This window comes from Podarcis liolepis (genome assembly GCF_965112155.1).
Source record: "Podarcis liolepis genome assembly, chromosome: 11".
Classification (NCBI taxonomy): domain Eukaryota; kingdom Metazoa; phylum Chordata; class Lepidosauria; order Squamata; family Lacertidae; genus Podarcis; species Podarcis liolepis.
In genome coordinates this window covers 39,078,836-39,104,270 of record NC_139565.1, presented here as the reverse complement: position 1 = coordinate 39,104,270, position 25,435 = coordinate 39,078,836, and the positions used below count along the sequence as shown (strand labels likewise).

At 39.7% G+C, this 25,435-nt stretch overlaps 1 protein-coding gene across 19 annotated transcripts in view; it reads left to right on the top strand.

Moving 5' to 3' along the window:
* Nucleotides 1-25,435, top strand: part of MAST4 (microtubule associated serine/threonine kinase family member 4) — a gene marked incomplete at its 5' end in the record, with an annotated part of 205,950 nt that overhangs the window by 69,713 nt on the left and 110,802 nt on the right. For 9 of the 19 annotated variants that reach the window (XM_083465133.1, XM_083465134.1, XM_083465131.1 and 6 more), the window contains one exon: nt 7,116-7,147. The exons of 4 other annotated variants lie outside the window; for them this stretch is intronic. In XM_083465133.1, the coding sequence (XP_083321259.1) occupies nt 7,116-7,147 (32 nt within the window). Of the gene's footprint in view, nt 1-7,115; nt 7,148-25,301; nt 25,405-25,435 lie in introns of those variants that run through there. 6 more of the 19 variants (XM_083465136.1, XM_083465118.1, XM_083465135.1 and 3 more) reach the window with 3 other exon arrangements.

The following is a 25,435-nucleotide window of genomic DNA, read 5'->3' as shown; positions in this document are numbered from 1 at the left end:
TTTCTCTTTTAATTCATCCTGCTGTCTTAATTTCCACCCTTCTTCTGATTTAATTAGGAGATCTTCATACGTCCACCTTCTACCTGTCATGTTTAATTTCTTTATTTTAATGATGTCCACAGGTGAAAGCCACCAGGGGGTACTTTGTTCTATCACGTTTTTCTTCCTATTCCAAACTTCTAAGAGTGGCCCTCTAACTGTATGGTTATAAAAACCTCTATGGATTTTATCTTTCTCCTGCCAGAGGTAGGCATGCCACCCAAATCTTAGATCAAATCCTTCTAGGTCTAGTAAATCAGTATCTTTCAGTGTGACCCATTCTTTAATCCAGAGTAAACATGCCGCCTCGTAATAGAGCCTTAAATTTGGTACACCAAAGCCCCCTCTTTCCCTAGAGTCCGTCAAATATTTAAGTTTCACCCTAGGTTTCTTCTCCTGCCAAATATATTTGGTCAAGGTCCTTTGCCAGTTTTTAAAGCAGGCGGTACCTTTTATGACTGGTAAGTTCTGGAACAAGAATAACAGCCTCGGGAGAATACACATCTTAATCGATGCCATCCTCCCGGTCCAGGATAGATTCAATCTACGCCAGGTGTCCATGTCTTTCTTCATTTCTTTCCACAGTTTATTATAATTATCCTCTACTAAATTAATATTCTTTGGGGATAACCAAATTCCCAAATATTTCACTTTATTTACTACTTTAATGTCCACCTGTTGTTCCAACTGTGATCTCTCCTGTGCTGTTAAGTTCTTTATTAATATTTTGGTTTTTCCCCTATTTAACTTGAATCCGGATAATTTACCGAACTCTTCCAAAAGTTCTACCGCTCTGCTGGTACTTTCAATTGGGTTCTCTAAGAAAAGGACCAGGTCATCAGCGTAGGCCTTTAGTTTGTATTCTTTCTCTCCAATTTTTAATCCCCTAATATTCGGGGTCGCTCTTATTTTATTTGCGGCTGTTTCTAACACCAAAATAAACAGTAAAGGTGACAGAGGGCAACCCTGCCTTGTCCCTTTCATAATTGGAAAATATTTAGTCAGGTTGTTATTAATAATCAGCCTAGCCTGCTGTTCTGTATAGATCGCCCTGATGGCCTTCAAGTAGGGGCCCCCTATTCCCACCTTATCCATATTTTGTAGCAGAAATTCCCAAGAGACGCGATCGAAAGCTTTTTCTGCGTCAATGAAAATAAGGGCCGCTGGTACGTCTGGTCTTGCCTCCAGGTACTCCATTATATCTAGTACGTGCCGGACATTATCCCTCAATTGCCTCCCTGGGAGAAATCCCACTTGATCTCTATGTATATATCTATTTAGTAGATTTTTGAGTCTACTTGCCATGATGTCTGCGAAAACCTTGTAATCACAATTTAAAAGTGAAATTGGCCTATAATTTTTTAAATCTGCCTTTTCATTTTCTGTCTTGGGAATCAGCGTAATATACGCCTCCTTCCAGGAACTAGGTATCCTCCCCTCTTGGAGAGTGTTATTTATTACCTCTGTTAATACCGGCGCTAACAGATCTACCAATTTCTTGTAATATTTTGCTGGCAGACCGTCCGGACCTGGGGACTTCCCGTTCTTCATCTTATTAATAGCGTCCCTGACCTCCTTTACAGACACCGCTTTGTTTAGTTGTATACAGTCCTCTTCTGTAAAAAATTTTCTTTCTTCTTGGTCCAGGTAGTTCTCTATTTCTACACTACTCTCTTCTCCTTTTTCATACAGCTTTTCAAAGAAAGCAACAAACCTGCATTCAATTTCACTTGGATCTTCTATCACCCTCTCATCTACAATAAGTTTATTAATCGTATTTTGTTTCTTTCTTTTCCTAAGCTGCCATGCAAGCAGCTTCCCCATTTTATTAGCCGACTCGAAATATTTCTGTCTTGTAAATTTGATTTTCTGTTCTACCTCTTGGTTCAAAATAGCTGAATATTGGGACTGCAACACCTTCACCGCTTGGTTAATCGTTTCATCTGTTGGATTTAGGGCCAGTTTCCTTTCATAGTCTTTTAATTGGGCCAAAATACTTTCCTTCTTTTTCTCCCTTAACTTCTTTCTATAACTATTTTGCTGTATCAAAAAACCCCTTAGGACTGCCTTACCGGCATCCCATACCAACTCTATTGGGGTATCTCTACTCAAATTTATCGCCAGATACTCTCTCAGAGTTTTTTTGGCCATATCTAGCACTTCCTCATTCTCAAATAAATATTCATTCATCCTCCACCTGGGTTGCCCTTTCAATTCATTTTTAATTTCCAAGATCAAGGGGCAGTGATCTGACAGGGTCCTGGGTAGTATCTCACATCTCTTAACTCTCCATACCATAGCCCTAGTCACCCATATCTGATCGATCCTGCCCCAGCTTTGGTGAGGCTCTGAATAATGAGTGAACTGTTTAGTGGTAGGATTTCGGTGTCTCCAGATGTCAATTAGATCTAAATTTTCCACTAACTCATTGAAAGCGTTAGGGAGCTTCCCCCTGTTTACGTTCCTCTGGTTCTCACTTCTGTCCATGCTTGGTGTTGGTACCCCGTTCCAGTCTCCCAATAGAATTAACTTATAAGGTTCCAATTCCAGCAGCAGACTTTCAAGTTTTTCAAAAAACTCTGCTCTATTTGAGTTCGGTGCATATACCGACACTACGTTGATTCTTTCCCCTCGAAAATTTAATTGAATACCTAATATTCTCCCTTCCTCATCTTTACAAATTTGTATTGGTTCCCACCTTTCTTTGGCGTATATTACCACTCCTCTTTTTTTGTTTACGTCCGAATTTACAAATTCTACTCCCAACTTTTTATTCACCAAAATATGTCTATGCCTCTTTGCAATATGAGTTTCCTGAAAACAGATTACGTCACATTTCTTATTTCTCAAAGCTTTTTGAATTTTATTCCTTTTAATTTTCTCATTCAACCCGTTCACGTTCCATGATAAAAATTTTAAAGTGTCCAGTGTTGTCTTAGTTCTCCGACTACTCTACCTCAGGTCAAAACTCTGATTAAAATCTAGCGCCTTTGTTTCCTGAGAGCCCCTCCTCCTCAGCCGCCCCTTCTCCCACTGCGGCTTCCTCATCTTCATCTCCTGAGATTGACCCCCTCTCTCCTTGGTCTTTCGCGCTCCCCTCCCCCTCCTCTTCCTTTTCCCGACCATTCCCCTTCATCTCTTCCCTGTCTCGCGGTCTATACTCTGTCCTTCCCAGCTCTCTTTCATATCTTCTCAGGAACTTCTCTGTTTCCTGTATGTCCGTCAGTTTAAATTTCTTATCTTTGTAGAAGAAGGTAATCCCCTCGGGGAATTCCCACCTAAATTGTATTCCATTCCTCCTTAAAGCCGCGACCACTTGTCTATAGCCCTCTCTTTTTCGTAATAATCTAATTGGAATTTCTTTGTAAATAATGATGGGCCTACCTTCGATTCTGAGTTTATTACGATAGCTCGTCCTTAGAATTAGATTTCTCATTTCTAAGGAGTTGAATATCACCAGACAGTCTCCCAAAAATTTATTAGGTTTTAAATGTTGTGGTCTAGACATTCTAAATACATTGTCTATTGTTAATGCTATCTCTTCTTCTTCCAAACCCAACCATTTAGAGAGCTCCTTAATCATTTTCTTTCTGACATCTTCATTTCTTTCTTCTACCACACCTCTGAATTTTAAGTGGAGCTGCTTTTGACGCATGTCAGCCATGGCGAGATTGTCCCAGATCCCCATGCTGACAGCTTCTAGGAGCCACAAGTGAGAACTGAGTGCAGGGTGGAGACCAAAAGTGGACAAACAACCCCAGAAGGAGCACAATGTGTCCCACACCAGACGTAGAGCCCCTCCCCTCACACCCCATGCACCCCTCTAGTATATAGTGACATTCAAATCAATACAGAAAAGCAAATTACATAAATAAGAGAGTGTTCAAAATTTCAGGAGGGCTCTACAATTACAGCATGATTTCTATAGTTCTCTTCAGTAGGTTGGTCTGCCAATCTATTCACTAAGTTTGTAATTGTAAGCAGGCACAAACTCCACAGTTCATTGCCAACAAGGCTTTTTAAATAGTTAATGCAGCAAAGAACTACTGAAACAGTTATGCATATTTCCCTCAGCTACATCAAGGTTTTTAAAAATCCTCTTAATATTACATGAGATCATTTACATATAATGAGAGGAAAAACTTGGATAGCAAGATAAAAAATGATGTTGCATTCAGAGAGCCAGATTGTGGTAACATTTCTGTACTTTTGTTACCCAAAGATTATGTCATGCAACACTAAGAGGAAATTTGGGTGTGGCCAGGCATAAAAATTGTTAGCAGTGAGCCTACTGTGAAATGTATTTCTAGTGCTTTGAACAGAAGTACAATTTTATCCCATCAGATTGAGCTTGGGAGGAAACATATTAATCCTGTTTTGTAGCTAACAGGAATATATGCCCTGTGCTGGCTGACTGGCCTTTGTGACAATCAGAAAGTTGCTTCCTTTTGAACTTCTTAACATTAAATAAACCTGATTTTTAATTATGGTGCTGAATAAACATTTAATCAGATCAAGGTACTTGAGGTCTGCCTCCCCCATGGCATAATGGGTGGCATTCAACTAAGTCGTACTCAGATTAGACTGTACAACTGTTATGAAATAATGTAACAATTGTGAAAAATTCTTGCAGCTTTCCCATATCCTCTTTATTAGCACTATATGCTTTTTACTGAATAGGTATACTTTTTAAAATATAATTAAAAATAAATATGAAAAATAAAATATATGTTTAGTTTTGTTTAAATTTATGCACCTTGGTTATTATTCCCTTCTTCATGTGTGAAAGATGCCTATACAGGAAGAAACTCCAGTTGGTTCAGCCATAATACAGGGAACAATATATGAGTACTTAGATGGGAAATAATAGTTTAGCACAGAATTGGATGATTCACCTATGATTCATGTCATCATGATGCAAGTGGATCATGTCAAAGTCAGCCCATAGGGTGGGGATGAGATGAAGATCTGGGCTACTAGGACGAAACATTTTCCCACCCCGGTGTAGAGCTACACATCATAATATATTAAATTTCTTCTAATATTGTATTTACAAATAAGCGATTAAGTAGAGGGAACTTTATTGTATATGGAAGTAAATAGTTCCTTTGTATGAACTCTCAGTGTTCACTGGTGATGTAGACCTCTAAATGATAGGTGTGTTGAAATATGAAATGAAAAATATGATAAAATCCTATAATTTGTTTTATTTGCTTAATTTTGGAAGAAGCCTAAGAAAAACATTATTCTAACTATAACCTGCTTTAAAACTTCATTGGGACTAGCTCAAAACTAATTCTTTCTCTCGGGATCATACCAAATCGTTTCTTTCTCTGGACCACCTTCCCAAACCCTTGACACTAACACTCATCCATATACCTTTGTTCTCCTGCTTCTCCTCACTGGTTATCTTGTTTCAATTTAGATTTGAGGGTAGATGAGTTTTCCTTGGTGGACATATGTTAAATAACATGACAGTGGAGGTGGAAGAGAAATATGAGGCTGAACAAATCAGGGTGAGGAGAGGGGAGAACATTCTCTTCTGACTAACCCCAAAACAGACCTCGTTAGTATGTGGCACCACAAGAAATGTTACATTTGTGCAGAATCCCTTTGTAGGAAATCCTTGTGTTTCTCAGAACATGGGTAAAAGTTTATTAAGTCCCAACATTTCTAGGTTAAAAGCAACAACCCATAGACCATCAGCATGCACTTAAAATTAAATAGTGCAATGCAAAAGAAATAAGAATTGGATGGTGGTGGTTTGCAGGAAAATAAATAAATAAATTATAAGATGGGAACTGGGAATCCTTCATTTATATACAGTAGAGTATGAAAAGAGGGAAGGAAATTGACATTTGTTGCTGTTTGAGTGTATTGAATGCTTTCAAGCGTACAATAACTCAGCATTTATTTTTGATATTCTGAACTATAATGCATAAATGAAAAATATGAAGAAATAGAATTAAAAATAGAACTTAGAAAGAAACTTTACCAGTGTATTGTTAGTTTGCTCTTTCTGTCGTGTTTTATTTTAGTTTATGTTTAAGTAGCATTTGCTGTGCTGGAATTCAAATGAGGTGTGTGTTTGTGTATAATAACTTTAAGGTGAGAAAAATTACTTTTTAGAACTGCCACAAATTGCCAATGTATCCTGATGACACTGTTGTTTTAAATGATACATCTGATGTTGAATTCAGGTTTCAAAATTCAACAAAGATGGGCAAATATACTTAAAATGTGGCTTCAGCAACAACAAGATCTATACATTTTCTCTCACTGTGCTGCAAGCTTATATTGTGTGAGTGTTAAATATATAGTCTTAGATCCTGGCCGTTTGCTTTTGCTAGTGTGAGCATCCCTGGATTGGAGTTCCATCCAGGTGATGCTCCTGCTGGTGGGGGAGATCATACTTTGCCAATTCACCCTCTCACCTGCAGTCCCTTGCAACCTCCAGAAATCTCCTCTGAAGAGTTAGAAGCCGCTGTGGAGTACTGTGGAACAGATACAGGGGGAAATAGATGAAAATTACCCCAACTCTTCTTCCCTCCTCTGGATTAAAGCCTTCTGTGTGGGTGGAAAGAACTTTTCTGCCATGGACAGTTTAGTTGGGCTTCAGTCCTGCATTAAGGGTTTAAATAAAGTATATAATGTTTTGTAAGGACCCATTTTACATGCCATAAAGGTGAGTCTGACTGAAAACTGCCTGGGCTCTGTTTTATTATTAACAGAAAACTGCCTGTTTCCTGGTAATTAGATGCCAAGAATTTTCAAGTTAACTATGCAGTTGCTGCTCCCCCCAAATATTTGGCATTGAGTGGGATTTCTGATTGCAGAATTAAGTACTAGAGTTTCATATACTGTATAACAAAATAAGAGGCAATCACTTAAGGCAATTTTCAACTTTGAAATATTAAATAGTGCACAAAGAACTAATGTATTTTTTAAAACATAAATCTTAGTCTAGAATAAGATGTCTGAACCATTCATATGTGGCATTTTAGGTAAATGATGGAAAAATATTCTTATTGTATGTTTAGAATTCATTTTATAATTACCTTTTTCTTCATTTGCAGAAGGAACTGAGCCTTCCAAGAAGGGGAAGTTTGTAAGTAGTTGAAATTTCTTCTTTTTATTTTGTTCAATGCGCTCTGCATAGGGCTTGACAGTTTTTCAATATGTCTTCCTTCTCTCAGTGGCTAGTGAAATGAAGGTTAAGTGTGGCAGTTGATTGTGCACAAAAAAGCTAACATTGTAAACCAATGCGCCATGTCCTTGTACTTCACTGAATGTTTCTTCTGGTATTGGTTAATAGTTTATAGTAGGAAATCATTATGAAAGAATTCTGGGTATCAATAAGGCTATCAATTAAAAATACATTAGAAATAAATCAAGTATAGGATATGTTCCTTTGGACTTGTTATGTTTGGAATTTCAAAAAATAGCTGAGAGAGATACGTGTACATAGATGGATTCAATTTTACTTTAATATTAATGCCAAAAATAAAGTAGCTTAAAAATTAAACTAATGCCAAGCGAGGCTAGCTAATATAATATTTAAAGAATCAAGGTATGGATTGTTAGAGCCTTGTAAGCATTTATTTGTATTGGTTTGGAAAATTAATGAGTTAAATATACTGACACCTCATGGTTAAGAATTGCATTGGGTAAATTTCTGTGTCTTGACTTTATTTGTCTAACTGCATAAGTCTAGGCATGCTTATTCAGAAGTAAGTCCCACTTTGTTCAAAAAGTTCAGTAAGTCACACTTTGTTAAATGCCATGTAAGTGTGCATAGAATTGCAGTCAAAGTACATTTTAAGCAGTTAATTTTTAAGGCCTGTGTTACTTTTTGTGCTTTTAAGTTGTATATTTTTCTTTACAATGCTTGGATAAAATGGATGACTGTGGTCTGAATGGGTCTCTCTATTTTTGATTTTGATTTTTGTTGCTGTTTTTAAGCCAGTAGTGAATCTTCTTTGGGAAGCTAGAGGCTGCAATTTTTCTTTTCCCCTAGTTCCTCAAATGTAGTGATGAGGGGGAATAGCACCTCTCCCACACTGATGCCTGCTGTTTCCTGCCCCAAGCTCCACCTAGGAGGTACTGGTGGTTTTTAAAGAAAATGACAGCCAGCAGCTGACTTGAAGGGTTCTAGAGAATATAAAGAGGGACTTATGAGAAATTCCACAAATCTTCAATGTACTTTCATGATTTCCTTGTTTTAAAACATATAAATGATGTTGGATTCAGGTTTAGATCAGTTTTTCAGGAACTTCTGACAGCTTGTTCTAAAACACACAGGGCTCGTTGAGCACTCCTGTCCCCAAGGCTTTGGTGTTTCCTTGTATTGTCCTGTGCAGGGCACACTGGGCAGTGTGTCCCGTTCTGCCACTTGAGGCAAAACAGGAAGTGCCGCCTTGCCTTGCTGCCACTGGAACTGCTTCTTCTCCCTCACTACCTCCTTCGCTGCTGGCGGAGAAGCAGCACCAGCAAGATTTCACATGATTTCTGGCAAATTTTTAGCCAAAATCAGCACTGATGCTGGCACCACTTCCATGCTGCTAGACCAGGTAACCCGTGGGGTGGTTGCCTTGGGGACTGGTGCCTAAATGGCAGAACTGGCTCTGGTCTCATGTAGGCAACCTCAGCAATATATACAGTTCTCAGGAGCTTTAAAAGCCAGCTTTTGGTGAATTTTTTACCATATAAATAGAGGGCATATTTGAAGGTGCAGTCAAAAGTGTTCACAGAAAACTGGAGGTCAGAAAATGCAAGTGAAAACAAAACTAAAATTGCTTGTCAGCTTAGCTCTGATGTATATTGCCTCCTTGTGCATTATACATAATTTCTCAAGTTATGATGGGTATGTTCTCTTTAAAAAAAATTGGCACAAGTTGAGGACCACCATTAATAGTTGTCTATTTTTGTTTTGAAACAGACAAGTTTACCCACTATTTATTGTATTAATGATGAGAACATGTAGTCTTCATATTTTTTGTTTTTGCTTTAAGTGCCACATATCTTGCATTGGACTAAAAAGGTTGAGAACTGCATGTACTTTTCAGAAATAGAAGCAGAACCAAGCTGTTGCTGTAATTAACATTTGAAGTTGAATGTTATGAGTGGGGGAACAAAATAATCTCTGACAAGGAAATCCTTTTCAATATTATGGCTTTGGAACATTGTAACATCACATTTATTAACTGAAGACGTAACTTTGATACTATCCTTGCAATGAGTTTACTTTTATATGTTGGAAGCTCTTCTGTGCATCTGGGTAAAAACTATTGTGGGAATAGTAGAGTTTACTTAACAAATATGGTAGAGGGTTTTGGAATAGAATTGTACCAGTGTTTTTTGGTGTGTTTTTTTGGTTTCAACATATTATCAGACTTATTTATCTTTTACTGAATCTCATTTTAATGAAATATGGCAAACCATAATCTGTGAAAATTTTGCATGAGACCATTTTATTCTATTATCTCAATCAGTTTTCACACATAGAAAAATCAGGCTGTTGCAGGTTTTCCACATAATGATCATAAACCTCATTATGTGTTGGATGGAAAGCAGCTGATACCATCAGATGAGGTGCTGAACAGAAGACTCCAAATGCATACAACTTAATAGGAATTGTTAAGCTTCTTTTTGCTTGAGGCTCATTCTGACAGGTTTCCCAGAAGTTGATAAGGGTTTGTAATTGGCCTGTTTATCGGTGATTTTGAGTGTGGATTATTGGATTACCTTGGGGAAGAAGAGATAAAGGTAGGAAATAGAATGAAATCCTCCCACTACAGCCAAACAATAAAAGAACAATGGGACAGTATTACATTTTTTATGCAGAAGTCTGTATTTTTCTATTGTTAACTTTGTTCAACTCTACAGATTTAATATCTGATTTTAGATTTGTGTCACAGTGGAAAAAATGTGGTTAGAGACAATTGCCGAAACTGCATTGCATGCCTGTTTGAAATTGCAATATTGGCCCAACAGTGTTGAATAGGTTTGTGATAATAGTCTAGGAGAATTAGTCATTAGCAGGGAGTACCTGCATGTGGTGCTGTGGGTTAAACCACAGAGCCTAGGACTTGCCAATCAGAAGGTCGGCGGTTCGAATCCCCGTGACGGGGTGAGCGCCCGTTGCTCGGTCCCTGTTCCTGCCAACCTAGCAGTTCAAAAGCACATCAAAGCCAAGTAGATAGGTACTGCTCTGGTAGGTACTGCTCCGGCAGGAAGGTAAACGGCGTTTCCGTGCGCTGCTCTGGTTTTCCAGAAGCAGCTTAGTCATGATGGCCACATGAACCGGAAGCTGTCTGTGGACAAACACCGGCTCCCTCGGCCAATAAAGTGAGATGAGCGCCGCAACCCCAGAGCCAGTCACAACTGGACCTAATGGTCAGGGGTCCCTTTACCTTTACCTTTAAAGGTAAAGGTACCCCTGCCCGTACGGGCCAGTCTTGCCAGACTCTAGAGTTGTACGCTCATCTCACTCTAGAGGCCGGGAGCCAGCGCTGTCCGCAGACACTTCCGGGTCACGTGGCCAGCGTGACAAGCTGCATCTGGTGAGCCAGTGCAGCACACGGAACATCGTTTCCCTTCCCGCTGGTAAGCGGTCCCTATTTATCTACTTGCACCCAGGAGTGCTTTCGAACTGCTAGGTTGGCAGGTGCTGGGACCGAACGACGGGAGCGCACCCCGCCGCGGGGATTCGAACCGCCGACCATGCGATCGGCAAGTCCTAGGCGCTGAGGTTTTACCCACAGCACCACCCGCGTCACCTTTACCTTTACCTGCATGTAACTGTACTGCTTGCTTTACAAATAGTAAGGAAGTAGCAAAAGCAGCAAGTACTGTTTTCAGAATCATCAGCTGTGTAACATAGAATTTGCCTTTTCTTTTAGAGATTAGGCAGCCAGTAACATCTCTTACGTGGGACACGGGTGGTGTTGTGGTCTAAACCACAGAGCCTAGGGCTTGCCGATCAGAAGGTCAGGGTGAGCTCCCATTGCTCGATCCCTGCTCCTGCCAACCTAGCAGTTCGAAAGCATGTCAAAGTGCAAGTAGATGAATAGGTACTGCTCCGGCGGGAAGGTAAACAGCGTTTCCATGCACTGCTCTGGTTCGCCAGTAGCGGCTTAGTCACCCAGAAGCTGTATGCCAGCTCCCTTAGCCAATAAAGCGAGATGAGCGCCACAACCTCAGAGTCGTCCGCGACTAGACCTAAAGGGACCTAATGGGGTCCCTTTACCTTTACCTAACATCTCTTACAGTTGATTGACTGTTCTTAAGTCCATGCAATTTTGCACAGAAGCTTCACTACTCTTAGTCTTTAACGGGATGAGGCCAGCCCTTTGGCAAGCACTTTTAATTTGTAATATGTTGGGGATAGTAAAGGATAACATCAGTTTCACTTTCAGCGAGCTTCTTATGCAAAGTCCTTGATTGGATTTTGAGAGGAAGTAGGGGAAAATAAACTTGAAATCATGCCCCAGCGAGTGGAAGGATGGAGGATGGGGAGCATGAAATAGGGATAAAGCCTGAGTAGGACACAAACTGAGGAGAGTGGCCAGTTAAAGGAGAAGAGAATGAAAAAGGGTGGCAATGTAGTAGTAGTGAATGCAGAAGTCTTTGGAGAGGAAGACAGAATAGGATTACCAGACTGGAAGGGGCCTTTGTCACTTAAAAAGCTTTGTTGATTCTGTCAGTATCAACATCATATTGCAGAGCTCCTTTCAATCATGTAATGCTAAAATGTAGCATCAGAAATACCAGAAGAGAGCTTCTGTACCAGATGACCTTCCTGCTACAGTATTAGTGAAGGAGAAAAAAGGAAGAATGTGAATTCTGTTTGGTGTGTGATTAAGAAGCCCCTCAGCCATCCTCCCCATCCTCTGCTTACCTACTCTTTCTGTGTTCCTTTGGCACACAGTTCTTCTCTTAGGAGACTGGTGTGCTGACAAGTCCTATACATGCTTGATCCTCTCATTCCTAATTTTGACATTCCCAATTTGCTGCTTCCAGCAGGCACTTGTTTGGAGATGGAGCCTGCCCTGGTTGTTTCTATTGCAGCATTTTTTTTGTTGTGGATTATGTGGACACCTGAATGAATAATGGGAATATTTATTGCTGCAATAGCAGTACTACCTCTTAGCATGAAACACAATGTGACAAAAATTGTGCCTGCTTTTGAGCACTATTGTCTGGAAATAAATTGTTCTTTAGAGTAACAGGATATGATCTAGGGAATGCAAATCAACATGTCAGAAATTCCTATCAACCTGAAAAGGGCAGCTGAGAAGCCAAAGAAAGAACACAGTGGATTTTTAGTGCAGATTCTATATTTCTCACTTCACCTCTTCCTTTGTGCAGCATATGTGTTCCTGGAGAAGCGTATCATTATTAAAAGAAAAGAATACCCTGCAGGTAAAAGGTCTCTAGCAATCACTAACAAGACCCAATAGATGAACCTGACAAAATTGGGCGGAAACAGCAAGCAGGAAGAAGTCAGAAAGAAATAAAGCGGACCACCTGCCAATCTTATTTTATGTGTTGCTTCAGTGATGTTTTTTTCAGTCTCTTTGTATATCTGGTAGACTGCTTCTCTTCATATAGTTTTTGTCTTGTCCTATGCCCTGACCTGTTGATCCTGCATTTTTTAAATGTTAGTCTTTTCATTCTTTGGCTCAGAAATAGGGAACAATGGAGCAAGAGCCTGTGGAGATTTAGATAGGAGAAAATGATAGAGAAGAAATTGCCCTAAATCAAAGAACATTTTAAGTGGGTTTAATTGTTTTCATGATGAATGTGATTACACGTCATAGGTAAACTGAATTTGGTATAATAACACGTGCTTTACTATATGCAGAATTTTTTTTTGTAAGGAACAAATATTTATGTACCCTTGACCTTTCCAAGATCCAGCTCATAATTCTCATCTGTTGTACATGGATTTTATAGAAGCACAAGTTCCTGTATGGTTAAATCAAACAGGTAAAACTGCACCCATAATTATAAAACTAAAACACTGTAAAGAAAATTCAGAAGATTGGCAAGGTGCAGGAGAGCAAAAATCTGTAGGACCTAGCATTGACAATATGACATGTTAGGCACCAGGTGAGCTTTTCTGTGGAGATGTTCAACTGATGGGGTGCTATAGTTGAAATAACACTCTCCTGTCATCATCCTTCTCACTTCTGGCTATCTTAATTATATGAGAGAACCCCAGTATCTGAGGCTTCGGTAATTCAGGGTTTCCTCTCACTAACTACGGTAGTTAGTTGGTAACATGCATTACACATCTATGTGATTTGTAGGAGGTTGTAGCAAAGGGAGTTCTCTTCCTATGTTATTTCCATATTCTGTTGTATTTTTATTTACTATTTTCATTGTTTTGATTAATCACCTTTTATGGTTTGGATTGTTTGTGGTAGAAAAGTGGGATGCAGAGTTTAAAATGTAGAGAAATGTAGGGATGTAGGAGTAGCATTTTGTGGATAGGAATATTCAGTGTTACTAACTTTGGAATTATAAGATCTGTAGAGGAACAAGCCTTGCCTGAAGCATCATGACTTCCGCAAAGGGAAGGTCAGACTCATCAACCCTTTGGAGCTCTTTGAGAGTGTAGATTTAAAAGCAATATACTTTTTGTGTATACAAGCATTTCCAAATGTTACCATAGTTAAAACTTCTTGTTTATCTGTCTTCTTTTTTTTTAATTGCTGCTGAAAGACTTTGGTAATATCTAGTATTAAGGACTGAAGCAGTTTTGAGGGAAATGTCTTTATGTTATTTTTGTATAAATCTGTAAGGCAAATGAAATAATTGAATGTAGAGGCAGCCCTAAACATGGAAAAGGTTACACCCAGGGCAAAAAGCTTTGACATTGTGCAACAATGATAGTTCCTGTTAGGGCTAACAAATATTGACTAGCTTTTTCATCTCCATTCACAGCTTCCTTCTGATTTGTGCCTCTGCTCCTCCCTAACTTCTTCTCAAACATTGATAGAAGCAAGTTAGTTTAAGCTACTAAATTTAGAATAATTACCGTTGCAGCTTTTTGACAACTATTGAGCAGAAACATCCTTTGCCTTCTAAACAATTGGCCTGTGCTGCTCTAATGCCTCTACTGTGGCCACATATAATTGCTTTCAAGCCTGATTCTGTAGCAACCTGGATAAGAGTTAAGGTGAGAGAAGATACTGGTCCATGGAAACCATAAATGGTTGGTTTGACTAGTAAGCAAAGCCAAGCGGTTTGAGCCTTTGAATCTACTCCTGGCTTGGCTTCCTCTGTGCTGGAATTCCAATTTCTAGATAATGTTTCTTTACCTTAAACATTTGCAGTATATCTCCTCATATTGGAATGTGACACATTTTTATTGTCTTGGATGACACGTGTGCAAAATTTCAGATTTCTGGTTCATGTAGAACTTTACACTAACAACTTTGATACCCCATGAGTTAGTGAGTCAGCCTTGTGAGTAAGGTTAAAATGTCTTTAGGTATGCATTGTGTATTTCTTACTCTTTTCTTGGATTTCCTGTTCTTTTATGCTTGTTTGAAAGCCATAAGTTTAGCTGTGAATATAACTGGAAATTTCACACAGTCCTATCTCACATTATTTAAATATAGGTTCTTTCATTGCTTTCAAAGTTGACGTTAGTTGTCTCATTGAAAAGTTAAAAGTCTAACTTGAAACCACACAGATCTTTTTAAGCATTTGCCATTCCTTTAAAAATAATCAGATCCCAGCAGCTTCATTTCAGCACTATTCTTTAATGGTTCAATGGCACCTCAGTAGGAGCCTGTCAATTGAGAGCCTGCCAATTCTAGCTGGCTGCCAGGGACTAAAAACTTTGATTGCAAACTTGCTGAATCTGACATTACACTAGAAAATAAAACAGAATGTACTCTAAAGCATTTCGGTAAATGACATCACCTGAAATTTCTATGTACAAATAAGAATGAAGTGCTTCTAGCAAAATGGAAAACTAAATTTCTTCTTGAGCCTTTTCCATGAATATTTTAAACGTATTTGGTGTCCATTTGACATCAGACCTACCATATGCAGGTAGTTCTAGATTACTTTGATTTTTTACATCTTTAGTAACTAGAACTTAAGTTTATTCTCCTCTGTATATTGTCTCAAAGAAGTCAATTTTAAGAGGAAATGTGATAGACTGGCCTTAGATAGCAGGAGTTCAGAGTACCCAGATTATTAGTTTACTTGGGACACAACATTTCTGATGTATTGCTATCTTCGGAGGCGGGGGGGGGGGGGTCATCATCAGGCTGTTGTTTCTGGATCCAATTCATGTTGCTGGTTTTGACTTCTAAACCGTTTGACTATGATTATCTCAGGGAATATCTGTTCTTGTATAGGTCCCTCTCCTAGTTTTGTGATACGCTTATACCTTTAAGTGTCAGGACACGTTCTGGAAAAGCATTTTTTTTCAGAGTTAAGGAAAGAATAACTTTATTGTTCCAATGTTATTGACTTCAGACAGTCAGCATTCCATGCCCACTAAGTATGTTCAGTGTTCACTTGGGCTGTCTTTGGAGTCCTTTCTCTTCTTTGCACCCCACTCCTTTAAAAAAATGATTATTCTTTTGTACTGCTGCAAACTTTTTTGTGTGTGAATATTTTATTAGTTGAATATAAGAACAACATATAATCAAATACAAGCGATCAAATACAGCCATAGCCGCGCGCAGCCCCTCCAGCCGGGAGAGGTTGCGCGTGGCTAAAGAGGAAGCCAAGACGCTGTCTTGGCTTCTTTGCTCTTTGGGGCTGGGGGGGGGGGAATAATATTTTTTTCCTTGATTTCTCCCTCTAAAAACTAGGTGCGCCTTATGGAGCGAAAAATACGGTAGATGGGCTGCTGCTTTGGCTGGTTGATATAATGATATGGTAACCTTGGCCTTTTATTCTGGTGTGTTAATTTTAGAAGCATGTTTTGCCAATTTTGTAATTTTTTTGTCTTCTGGTAGCTATTGGTAAGACTCCAAAGAGATAGAGGAGGTGCAGCAGCACCATCATTTTTATAGTGACGATTCGGCCCAACCATGACAGTGAACCCTTGCTCCAAGTTTTTAATTTTTGTCTAATCTCTTGGATCATTGGACCAAAATTAAGCTTTTCCAAATTTTGAAGGTTCCTGGGGATAATAACTCCTAAATATTTAAAATATTTCTGACAAAGTTTTATTCCAGTGGAGCGCTGAAGTTGTAGTTATACTTCAGGTGGCATATGAATGCATAGCAGGTCTGATTTGCTATAGTTAACACAAAAACCAGAGACCTTTCTGTAAGCAACAGGAATTTTCATTACAGCCGGGAGGCTTGTTCCAAGGCGAGACCAGACTACTCTGCCCATTAATTTGTATTCCAGACACCTAGGGTCTCCCCTAAGTGCTAGAGCCAAGGGTTCCATGGCCAGGGCAAAAAGAAGGAGCGACAATGGGCAGCCCTGCTTCGCGCCCTGGCCCATCAATATAGGCTCTGAGTGTATACCACTTATCAAAATATTTGTGGTGCAATCCTGATATAAGGTAGTCGGCAGTGCAATAAATTGGGCTCCCATGCCAAAACCTCGCAAGGTTCCAAAAAGAAAATTCCATTCAAGACGGTCAAATGCCTTCATTGCATCCAACATAAGGATGGCTGTTGGTGCCGGTTGGTTTGATCCCCAGTATATTGCATTGAGGATCCTCCTAACTGGGGTAGTTATTGACCCTTGCCTAATAAAACCTGTCTGATCCGAATGTATATAATTCGTTACAATCGTCGCTAACCTGTGTGTAATCATGTTTGTAAGTAATTTTAAATCAACATTTATTAATGAGATAGGCCTATAGGATTCAACCGACTCCAGGTCTTTATTTGGTTTTGGTAGCACTACGATGTGTGTGTTTTTCCAAGTTCCAGGTATCAGGCCATGATCCTCTATACAGTAGTGCCTCGCAAGACGAAAATAATCCGTTCCGCGATTCTCTTCGTCTAGCGGTTTTTTCGTCTTGCGAAGCAACCCTATTAGCGGCTTAGCGGATTAGCGCTATTAGCAGTTTAGCGGTTTAGCGGCTATTAAAGGCTTAGCGGCTTAGCGGCTAAAAAGCTATTAGTGGCTTAGCGGCTTAGAAAAAGGGGAGGAAGCGAAAAAAATCGCAAGACTCGCAAGACGTTTTCGTCTTGCGAAGCAAGCCCATAGGGAAATTCGTCTTGCGAAGCGCATCGAAAAATGGAAAACCCTTTCGTCTAGCGGGTTTTTCGTCTTGCGAGGCATTCGTCTTGCGGGGCACCACTGTATCTCTAAATAATTCCAGCAAAAATGGGGCCACAAGTTCAGAAAAGGTTTTATAAAAATAGCCAGTAAACCCATCTGGTTCAGGTGCCTTAAATGATTTTGTCTTTTTTATACTAGCTAATATTTCCTCGATAGGGACGCGGGTGGCGTTGTGGGTAAAACCTCAGCGCCTAGGACTTGCCGATCGCGGTTCGAATCCCCGCGGCGGGGTGCGCTCCCGTTGCTCGGTCCCAGCGCCTGCCAATCTAGCAGTTTGAAAGCACCCTTGGGTGCAAGCAGATAAATAGGGACCGCTTACTAGCGGGGAGGTAAATGGCGTTTCCGTGTGCTGCTCTGGCTTGCCAGAGCAGCTTCATCACGCTGGCCACGTGACCCGGAAGTGTCTGCGGACAGCGCTGGCTCCCGGCCTCTAGAGTGAGATGAGCGCACAACCCTAGAGTCTGTCAAGACTGGCCCGTACGGGCAGGGGTACCTTTACCTTTACCTAATATTTCCTCAAGTGAGAAGGTTTGATTTAAGTAAGTTGCATGCTCTTCTGTTAATTTTGGAATGTTAACTGTGGTCAGAAATTCCTGAATGGCATTTAGCGATGGTGTTTCAGAAGTGTCTAAGGTCTTATAGAATGCATGAAAGGCTTGGTTAATTTTAAGTTTATCATGTATTATTTCGCCTTTGCCTGTTTTTATTGAGTGGATTGTTCTGTTTAATTTACGTTACTTTAGTTGGTTTATTAAATTCGTAGTATTGTTGATTTAAATATTGAAGGGATGTTATTATTTTTGGTATTTCTAACATGTCTAATTCTTTCCTTTTCCAAATTAATTTGAGATACACTCTGTTACTGCATGTTATTTTATGTTTTTCTTCTAATTCCTTTATTTTTTTCTAATTGGAGATGAATATTTCATTTCCTTTTTTTGATTCTACTCCTCTCACTGATTAATGTTCCTCTAATTACTGTATCCCAAATTAAAGATGGGTTATATAATCCTGTATCATTGATCTTAAAAATTTCTGGTATCTCTTTTTGCAACCGTTTGAGAACCAGCTGATCTTGCAGTAGCCATGGGTCAAGTCTCCATACTGGGTTCCTTGGGTATCCTTCTCTCAGCAGTTCAGCAATAACCATAGCATGGTCAGAGACTTCTCCTGCTTTGATCTCTGATGAGTGGATCCGATGGATCCATCCCTCTGATGTCAATAAATAACCAATTCTAGAATAGTTTGTATCTCACTTTAGTAATCACTATAGTCCCTTAAATCAGAGTTTGCCATTCACCAGATATCATATAAATTGAATTTTTTAAGAATTCTATACAGAGGGTTTTTTGTTGATGGGGAGTCTCTATTGACCTTTTTTCCCCCTGACTTGAACAATTTCTGTCAAAATGTTCATTTAGGACTAAATTAAACTCTCCCCCCAGGATTGTTTGACCTATTTAAAAAATTTTCTAGCTCCGTCAAGGTTTTTCCAAAAATTCTTCCTGTTGGTTGTTTGGTGCATAAAGATTACCTATAGTCAGCCATTGGTCCTGCAATGTGCCCCTGATAAACAAGTAACGTCCATCAGGATCACTAAGGGTTTGTTCAGGTTTAAATTCTGATTTATCCACAACCCATGTTGCTATCCCACGAGCCTTAGATGTTCCTTGAGAGGCAAACCACTGTCCCCTAGAGGAGGGGAGGGGAGACGTACTCATTGTAGTCCCCCTCCTCCTCTGGTGAGTCTCCTGGACCAGAATCAAGTCCAGTCTCCCTTTTCCTAATTCCTTCCAAACCCGTCTCCTTTTTATGGGTGACCCCAGTCCATTAATATTCCATGTGATTATTTTTAAATTATCCATACTTGCTCCAGGATGATTAGTACGTTATAGGAACGTATGGAAAACATTATATCTAAAAGGCAATTGTTGACAACTTTCAATAGTTTAACAGCTGAATGGTGAACAAACTCCAAACTTCCCCTCCCCCCCTCTTTCCTCTCCCACCTACAACAAGAAAATTTCCTCCTTCTGTTGGAACCATTGTCGTATCCACAGAGTAGTAAATTCTACTCTTTCAGTAGTATTAACAATAGGGGATGACCAAAATCACCGCAGCATTTTTGACACCATTGGAAGGAATGCACTGTTCTGCTACCCCACTATTTTAGCACTTCCTCAAGGGGATGGGGCAGCAGAAACTACCCATGGTTCACAGTTCCCTAAATGGAATCTGAACTGGGTGCTAAAAGCATCCATGGCCTTTCAGGCCTATGGCCACATGTGCCCTCAAGTTCCTGACTTTAAAATTGGTATTCATGCTGGCTGTTAAATCTATGTGAAGGGTCTCCAAACTCCTGCGATCCCCTGTTGCATATTTTACATCAGGAAGTAGTGGTGCTCAGATCCATCTTTTGTTCCTAGGATTAATTCAGTATTTCACAGGTCACAGGAGGTTCTTCTGCCCACATTTTCTCCAAACCCATTGCAAGTCCAGTAAAAGGGTATGCAACATGCTAGATGTCTGTGGTGTTCTCTGCTTCTCTTTGGATGGAACTGCTGAATTTAGGGAAGGTGAGGGCGTCTTTCCATCTCTTTCCCTTAGGGAAGAAAGTGGCTCTGTCTCGTATCTCTTTATGATTTTAAGGAGGTCTCCATTTAAGGGTACATAGAATTTATTTGTTTTTAATAAAATTTCCATACCACTTGTTCATAACAAAACCCCTAAGTATTTTGCAAGAAATAAACTGATTTACAAACATTGGGGGAAATGCCACTGGGGCAGGAGGCAGGATTAGCCCACCCATTCTCTTGGGGTGAAAGTAGTCTTCTTCAGCAGCTGCCTTTAAGAAAAATTTCACCATTGTGGATATCTGTTGGGCAGCCACTTGGGTTTCCTGCATATTTTTGCCAAACATGATAAAATGGAAGGTTCTGCCGAAGGGCTGCTTGATCCCAGACCCCCACCTTGGATCCTATGACTAATACATTCCAAGAGACAGAAATGCTCTCGATACAACATGGCGTGGGGTGGAATGGAAATTTTCTTACCATTATTTTCTGTTTCCAGTTACTGTATCTCATGAAATGCTTTCTACTTGCCCTTCTTTTATGGGATTAGCATGATCGTATTATGTTAGTGCTTTCTGTGTGCACTTTGCATGCTTGGTGTTAGAGTGTCCTGATCAGTGGCTCCTTTCTGCTGTTGGTTCTGCACTGTATCTCTCTCCGCGCCCCCCCCCCATGTTTCATTTCTCACCAAGTTTAATTTTAAGCGGGTGGCTTAGTGGCCTGTATCGTGGTTTTCTTTCCATGGATGTCTGTGAAATCATTTATGAGGTTTGAGGAGTTTTCCTTCCTTTGGCAGTTGGTCTGGAGGGTGGGGTAAATCCTCCCTCTGATAAGATGGCTAGAAGAATCCATGTTCTGCCTCTATCAGCAAGCAGAATGTGTCATCCCAAGAGACAGGATTTCTCTCTATGTGACAGCTGCAAAACAAATTCACAGTAAGAAAACGTTTCTGTCATTAACACCATTATTTATTTTAAACAACTTAATAGTATAAATAACACTTGATTTTAAAGATTCCTTAAAATTGCAGTAGATCTAACATGTAAAATCTTTCACAGTGAGTTCCAAATGTTAGGTGGTATTTTATGCTACATGTTTGATCTAAATTATGAGTTTGATATAAATGTTGATCTTTTTCTTGTTGTGAAAGCCATAAACCATACTGTACTTTCTATTCAGAACAGTTTTAGAAGTGTTCTGCTTTGTGCAAAGCCCCATGCTATTTTCTGCAACCATTATGAGATGTGATATATTATTCTATACATCAAAGCTGTGGGCTGCTATATATGAAGATGAATTCATATGGACAAAATTTTCCTTCACAAGCATACATTTTTGTGCACTAATAGAGTCTCATACTTGTTTGTATATGCTTTCATGTTCTAAGACTTACATATCTTGTGAGACAATGTCCGTAAATAATACCTTAGGCTTACTAAGTCGGGAAATGGACAAATCTCCTGTTTTCATGGCATCATAGAGCTGCAGAATTGGAAGGGATCCCAAGCAGGGGTGGACTTTGGTAATATGGTGCCCTAAGTGAGCACTAAATTTTTCATGCTCTCAACTTTTGAGTAGGTACTATATACCATATATCTAGGTATACCCCTGCAATGCAGAAATCACAGCTAAAGACTCCCTGGGAGATGGCCTCTGTCTAAAAACCTCCACTGAAGGAGAGTCCACCACTTTTTGAGGTAGTCCATTCCCCTAGCATGCAGCTCTTGCTATCAGAAAGTTCTTCCTAAGATTTAATTGGAATCGCCTTTCTTGTAATTTAAATCAATTGTTATGGGATTTAAGAATAATGGAGAAAACATATTTCTCCATCTTCCATGTGATGGCCCTTCAGATATCTGGAGATGCCCATCATATCACCTTTCAGTCTTCTCAACACCAAACATACCCAACTCCCTCACAAGGCTTGGTTTCCAGACTCTTTATCATCTTGGTTGTCCTCTTCTGCACATGTTCCAGCTCGGCAATATAATGCCTAAAATTGTGCACAAACAGGTAAAGTTGATGAGACAGTGAGCTAAACCAACTAGACTAAAATGTGTTTGTTAACAATATTTTAAATGGCACGGGATGGGGAAAAGACTCGGATCTGTTCATATTTATTTTGGGATAAGAATCCTTTGATTCACTGCCAGTCTTTGATTTGTTTATGCATTCATAATATTAATCAAAAGCTGAAATGATCTGAAAGAGAATCTCTGTCCTGGGAAAACCTGGGATTTGCAACCTAGGTCTCTTCTGTTTTGGAGATGGCAGCCATTTTGCTCCCATAAGGTAAGAATTCACAAGCATCAGGTGAGCAGTAAGACTTGTTCTTTTTAATGCCAAATTCCTAGAAGTATTGACCTGAGATGTTCAGTACTGAAGGGAGGTGTTGGTAGTATACTCTGGAATATAGAGGGCTTGTTTAGAAACCCTAAGAGATTCTTTGGAGCCTAGATTGTGTAAGCAGGCAGCTAAGTAGGCACAAAGGATGCGGAGAGTTTGTAAACTGTATTTAAGTAATATTGTGTACAGAGGCTGTGCATTCAAAAATAATCACAGGTTGTTTTTTTTTACATTTCACTTAAGGTTCTGAAGTGTGGCACACCCTATTTGTGATTTTCATCTTTTTTAGAAGGTTGAATAAGTTGTGTAAGAAATACCTTGCATCTGGTGTTTTATAATACCCTTGTTCACCACCACTCTGGTGCAAACTATGGCCATTATTTCAGTTCGCACCTCGTTTCTCTTTGCTGTACCAGGTGAGACAAAATAGGACCTAACATGGGAGTTTTGCATTAGTGATGCAATTCCCCACAGCAGTATTGCAAATGTCCTATTTGCATATGGTGTTGGATTGGGCCGGAAGAGTTTCTGAAAGCAAAGTTTGGGATTCATGTTGGAAATGTAGGTAGGAACATACAAAGCTACCTTTTACTGAGTCAGACCATTAGTCTATCTAGCTATGCATTGCCTGCATGACAGGATTTTAGACAGGGTTCTCTCCCAGTCCTACCTGGAGATGCTGGTGATTGAACTTAAGAGTTGAGATCTTCTGCATAGACAGCTGAGTTATAGCTCTTCCCTGCCAAATAGGTGATATCAGTTGGGTCAGAGCCAGTTGGTACCCTTGCATGAGCATAAGGGTTTTGATTGGCAGTGGGGGATTGGTTTGTGGGAGGAACATATTTGCTGTGGTGCTTGGGCATGGTGCTGTCAGGGTATGGGGAAGATGGGAAAAACACTTCCTTCTCCTTTTTCATGAGTGGTTAGTAGACGCCTCTGCTGGTGCAACAGCACTGTGAAAACAAATTAGATACCCCTGTGTGTTTAAATCCTATTGGAGATATTTCAGCTTCTCCTCTGGACTTCACAGAGGTATAACAGGTATTTCAAAGCCCTAATACATGGTTGCATCCTTGATTTGAATCAATAATGTGACTTGCATGTCCTAGTTTCTGAGTCAGAGATGGCCTGGGGAGTTCACTGAGTGTTAAATGATGTTCATGTTGACATTTAGCAGGCAGTTCCTTTATGTAGATTCTTCCTCAGAAAAAAGAGTCGTGCGTTTGATAGATCTGCAGTCAGATTTTGGGCCTGTGAATGAACCCTATTGGGAATGATTAAAAGAGGTAAGAGTTGAAGTTTGAAATTTTGGAGAAACACTTTGGTCTCCTAAGAGAAGAGCTGAGAGAAAGCTCTGGGGATTAATTGGAAATCCATAAAACACAATTGATGGAAAAGGTTCTGAAATGCAGGTTGTTTAGGTGTTGGATGCAACGTTCTGTATTATCTATAATTTGAATTTCCTTGTAACAAACTGCAAAATATGTTACTATTTCTTTTTGCGTGTGTGGAAGAGAAACTGAGGCACAAGAGAGTGATACTCAAGTTTTAGCCACTGAGTCTGGGGCTAAGGTGAAAGCTGAGCCCAGACAATGTTCATTATTTGGCCTTCTGAGCCACAGTGGCTCATTCTTTTCTTATTTTGTCACAAAGGTAGTCATAGGGGAGGTTTCATAGGACTCGGACAAATTCTTAGAACTTTAATTGATTTACTTACTGCATTTATATAACTTTATGGTAATATACCAAGGCAGTGAAAACCCTAAAATGTTGAATGAAGCAAACATGCACAAAAACACAGGTCAAAATAATACAAGAGCAGAATTATTTCAGGCCATTGGTGGTTCCATCAGTTACTAACAGGCCAGGCTTAGGAAATGCATTCTATCTTTTGCCTTCCCATCTTGGCATATGGGCCTTTGTATCACCTGGAAGATGGGAGACATGCTACCCCTTACTAGACACCCTCAGGCCATCTTGAGTTTTGTTTCCATTTGTGTTCAGCATTGGTAATGATGAGTCTTTGTTAGTTAAGCTTATTTGCTGATACATGATGGCTGTGAACATGGGCATAGACAGAATTTATTTTAGGGGGACAGGCTTTATGTTAGGGGGACAGAACTGAGTTATGTGTGATGCAATTGGTCAGTTAAGTATTTTTATTTATTTGGTTGATTTAGGTGGGGCAGCTGCCCCCACCCCGCACCCCCTGGGTACGCCCATGGTTGCAAAAGAGCAGTATTCTCACTATTTCTCTGGTTGTCAAATCATTTAAGGTTTAAAAATATCCAGGAAACTTTAAAAAAAAAATGCAACAAGCTAAGAATCACTGCTGTGTGCATGCCATATAATTACCCTATGAGATTAATGGGTTTTCTTTCGGATTCCCTTTCTTGTTCATATTGTGCTTTAATAAAATATTTTTAACATTTTCTTTTTTTAGCACAAGTACAAGCTCCTTCAAATAAGATGATTAACTTTTGATCATGAATTAAGGAACAGCTGTGCTTCAGTGTCATGTGTTCCTTCCTAAGCTTGGAATAATTTTCTGGACGCAAAGGGAAGGAACTTAACTTCCTGTGATTTTATGCAGAAACAGAATTTTGCTCATCTGTAAAACAATAATGGGACAACCTAAACAAGATAGATAAATCATTTTTTAGAGGGTCATAAAGCTTGTTTGTATCTTGGATGTGTGTTGAAGAATAGCATTTTAAGCATATTTTGTTGCACTTCTTAATTTTTTGTTCTGTTCCGAAATCTGACAGTCTCTGTGGCAAGGGGCGGGCAGATTTTCATTCCTCTGAAGAGAAAAGTCTGCATTTTAGGAAGGAAACTGCTTCTTAGAATATTAGACATGAGTCGATTGAGATACAGTCCTGAAGCCTTCTTTCTGCTAGCAAAATCAGTGCAGTACGCTTGCGGTTAGCCTGGAAGAAACCTGCTGACATTTCTTCGTGACAGCTAGAAGTGGAAGGACCCAAACTTGCAGTGCTCCCTCCCCCAAGAGATTGTTAGTCCATTCCTTTATAGTGGCTCATTTGGGCTCTCTGTCATCACCAGGATGCTGCCACTGAATGTGTGTCATGGTTACAGTAGAATGTGGTAACGTAACAGCCATGAAAGCCCAACGCGAAAGGCTGCAAATTCCAGGGCTGACCTTGGAGTAAGTATTGTCTGCCTTTTAATATTTTAAT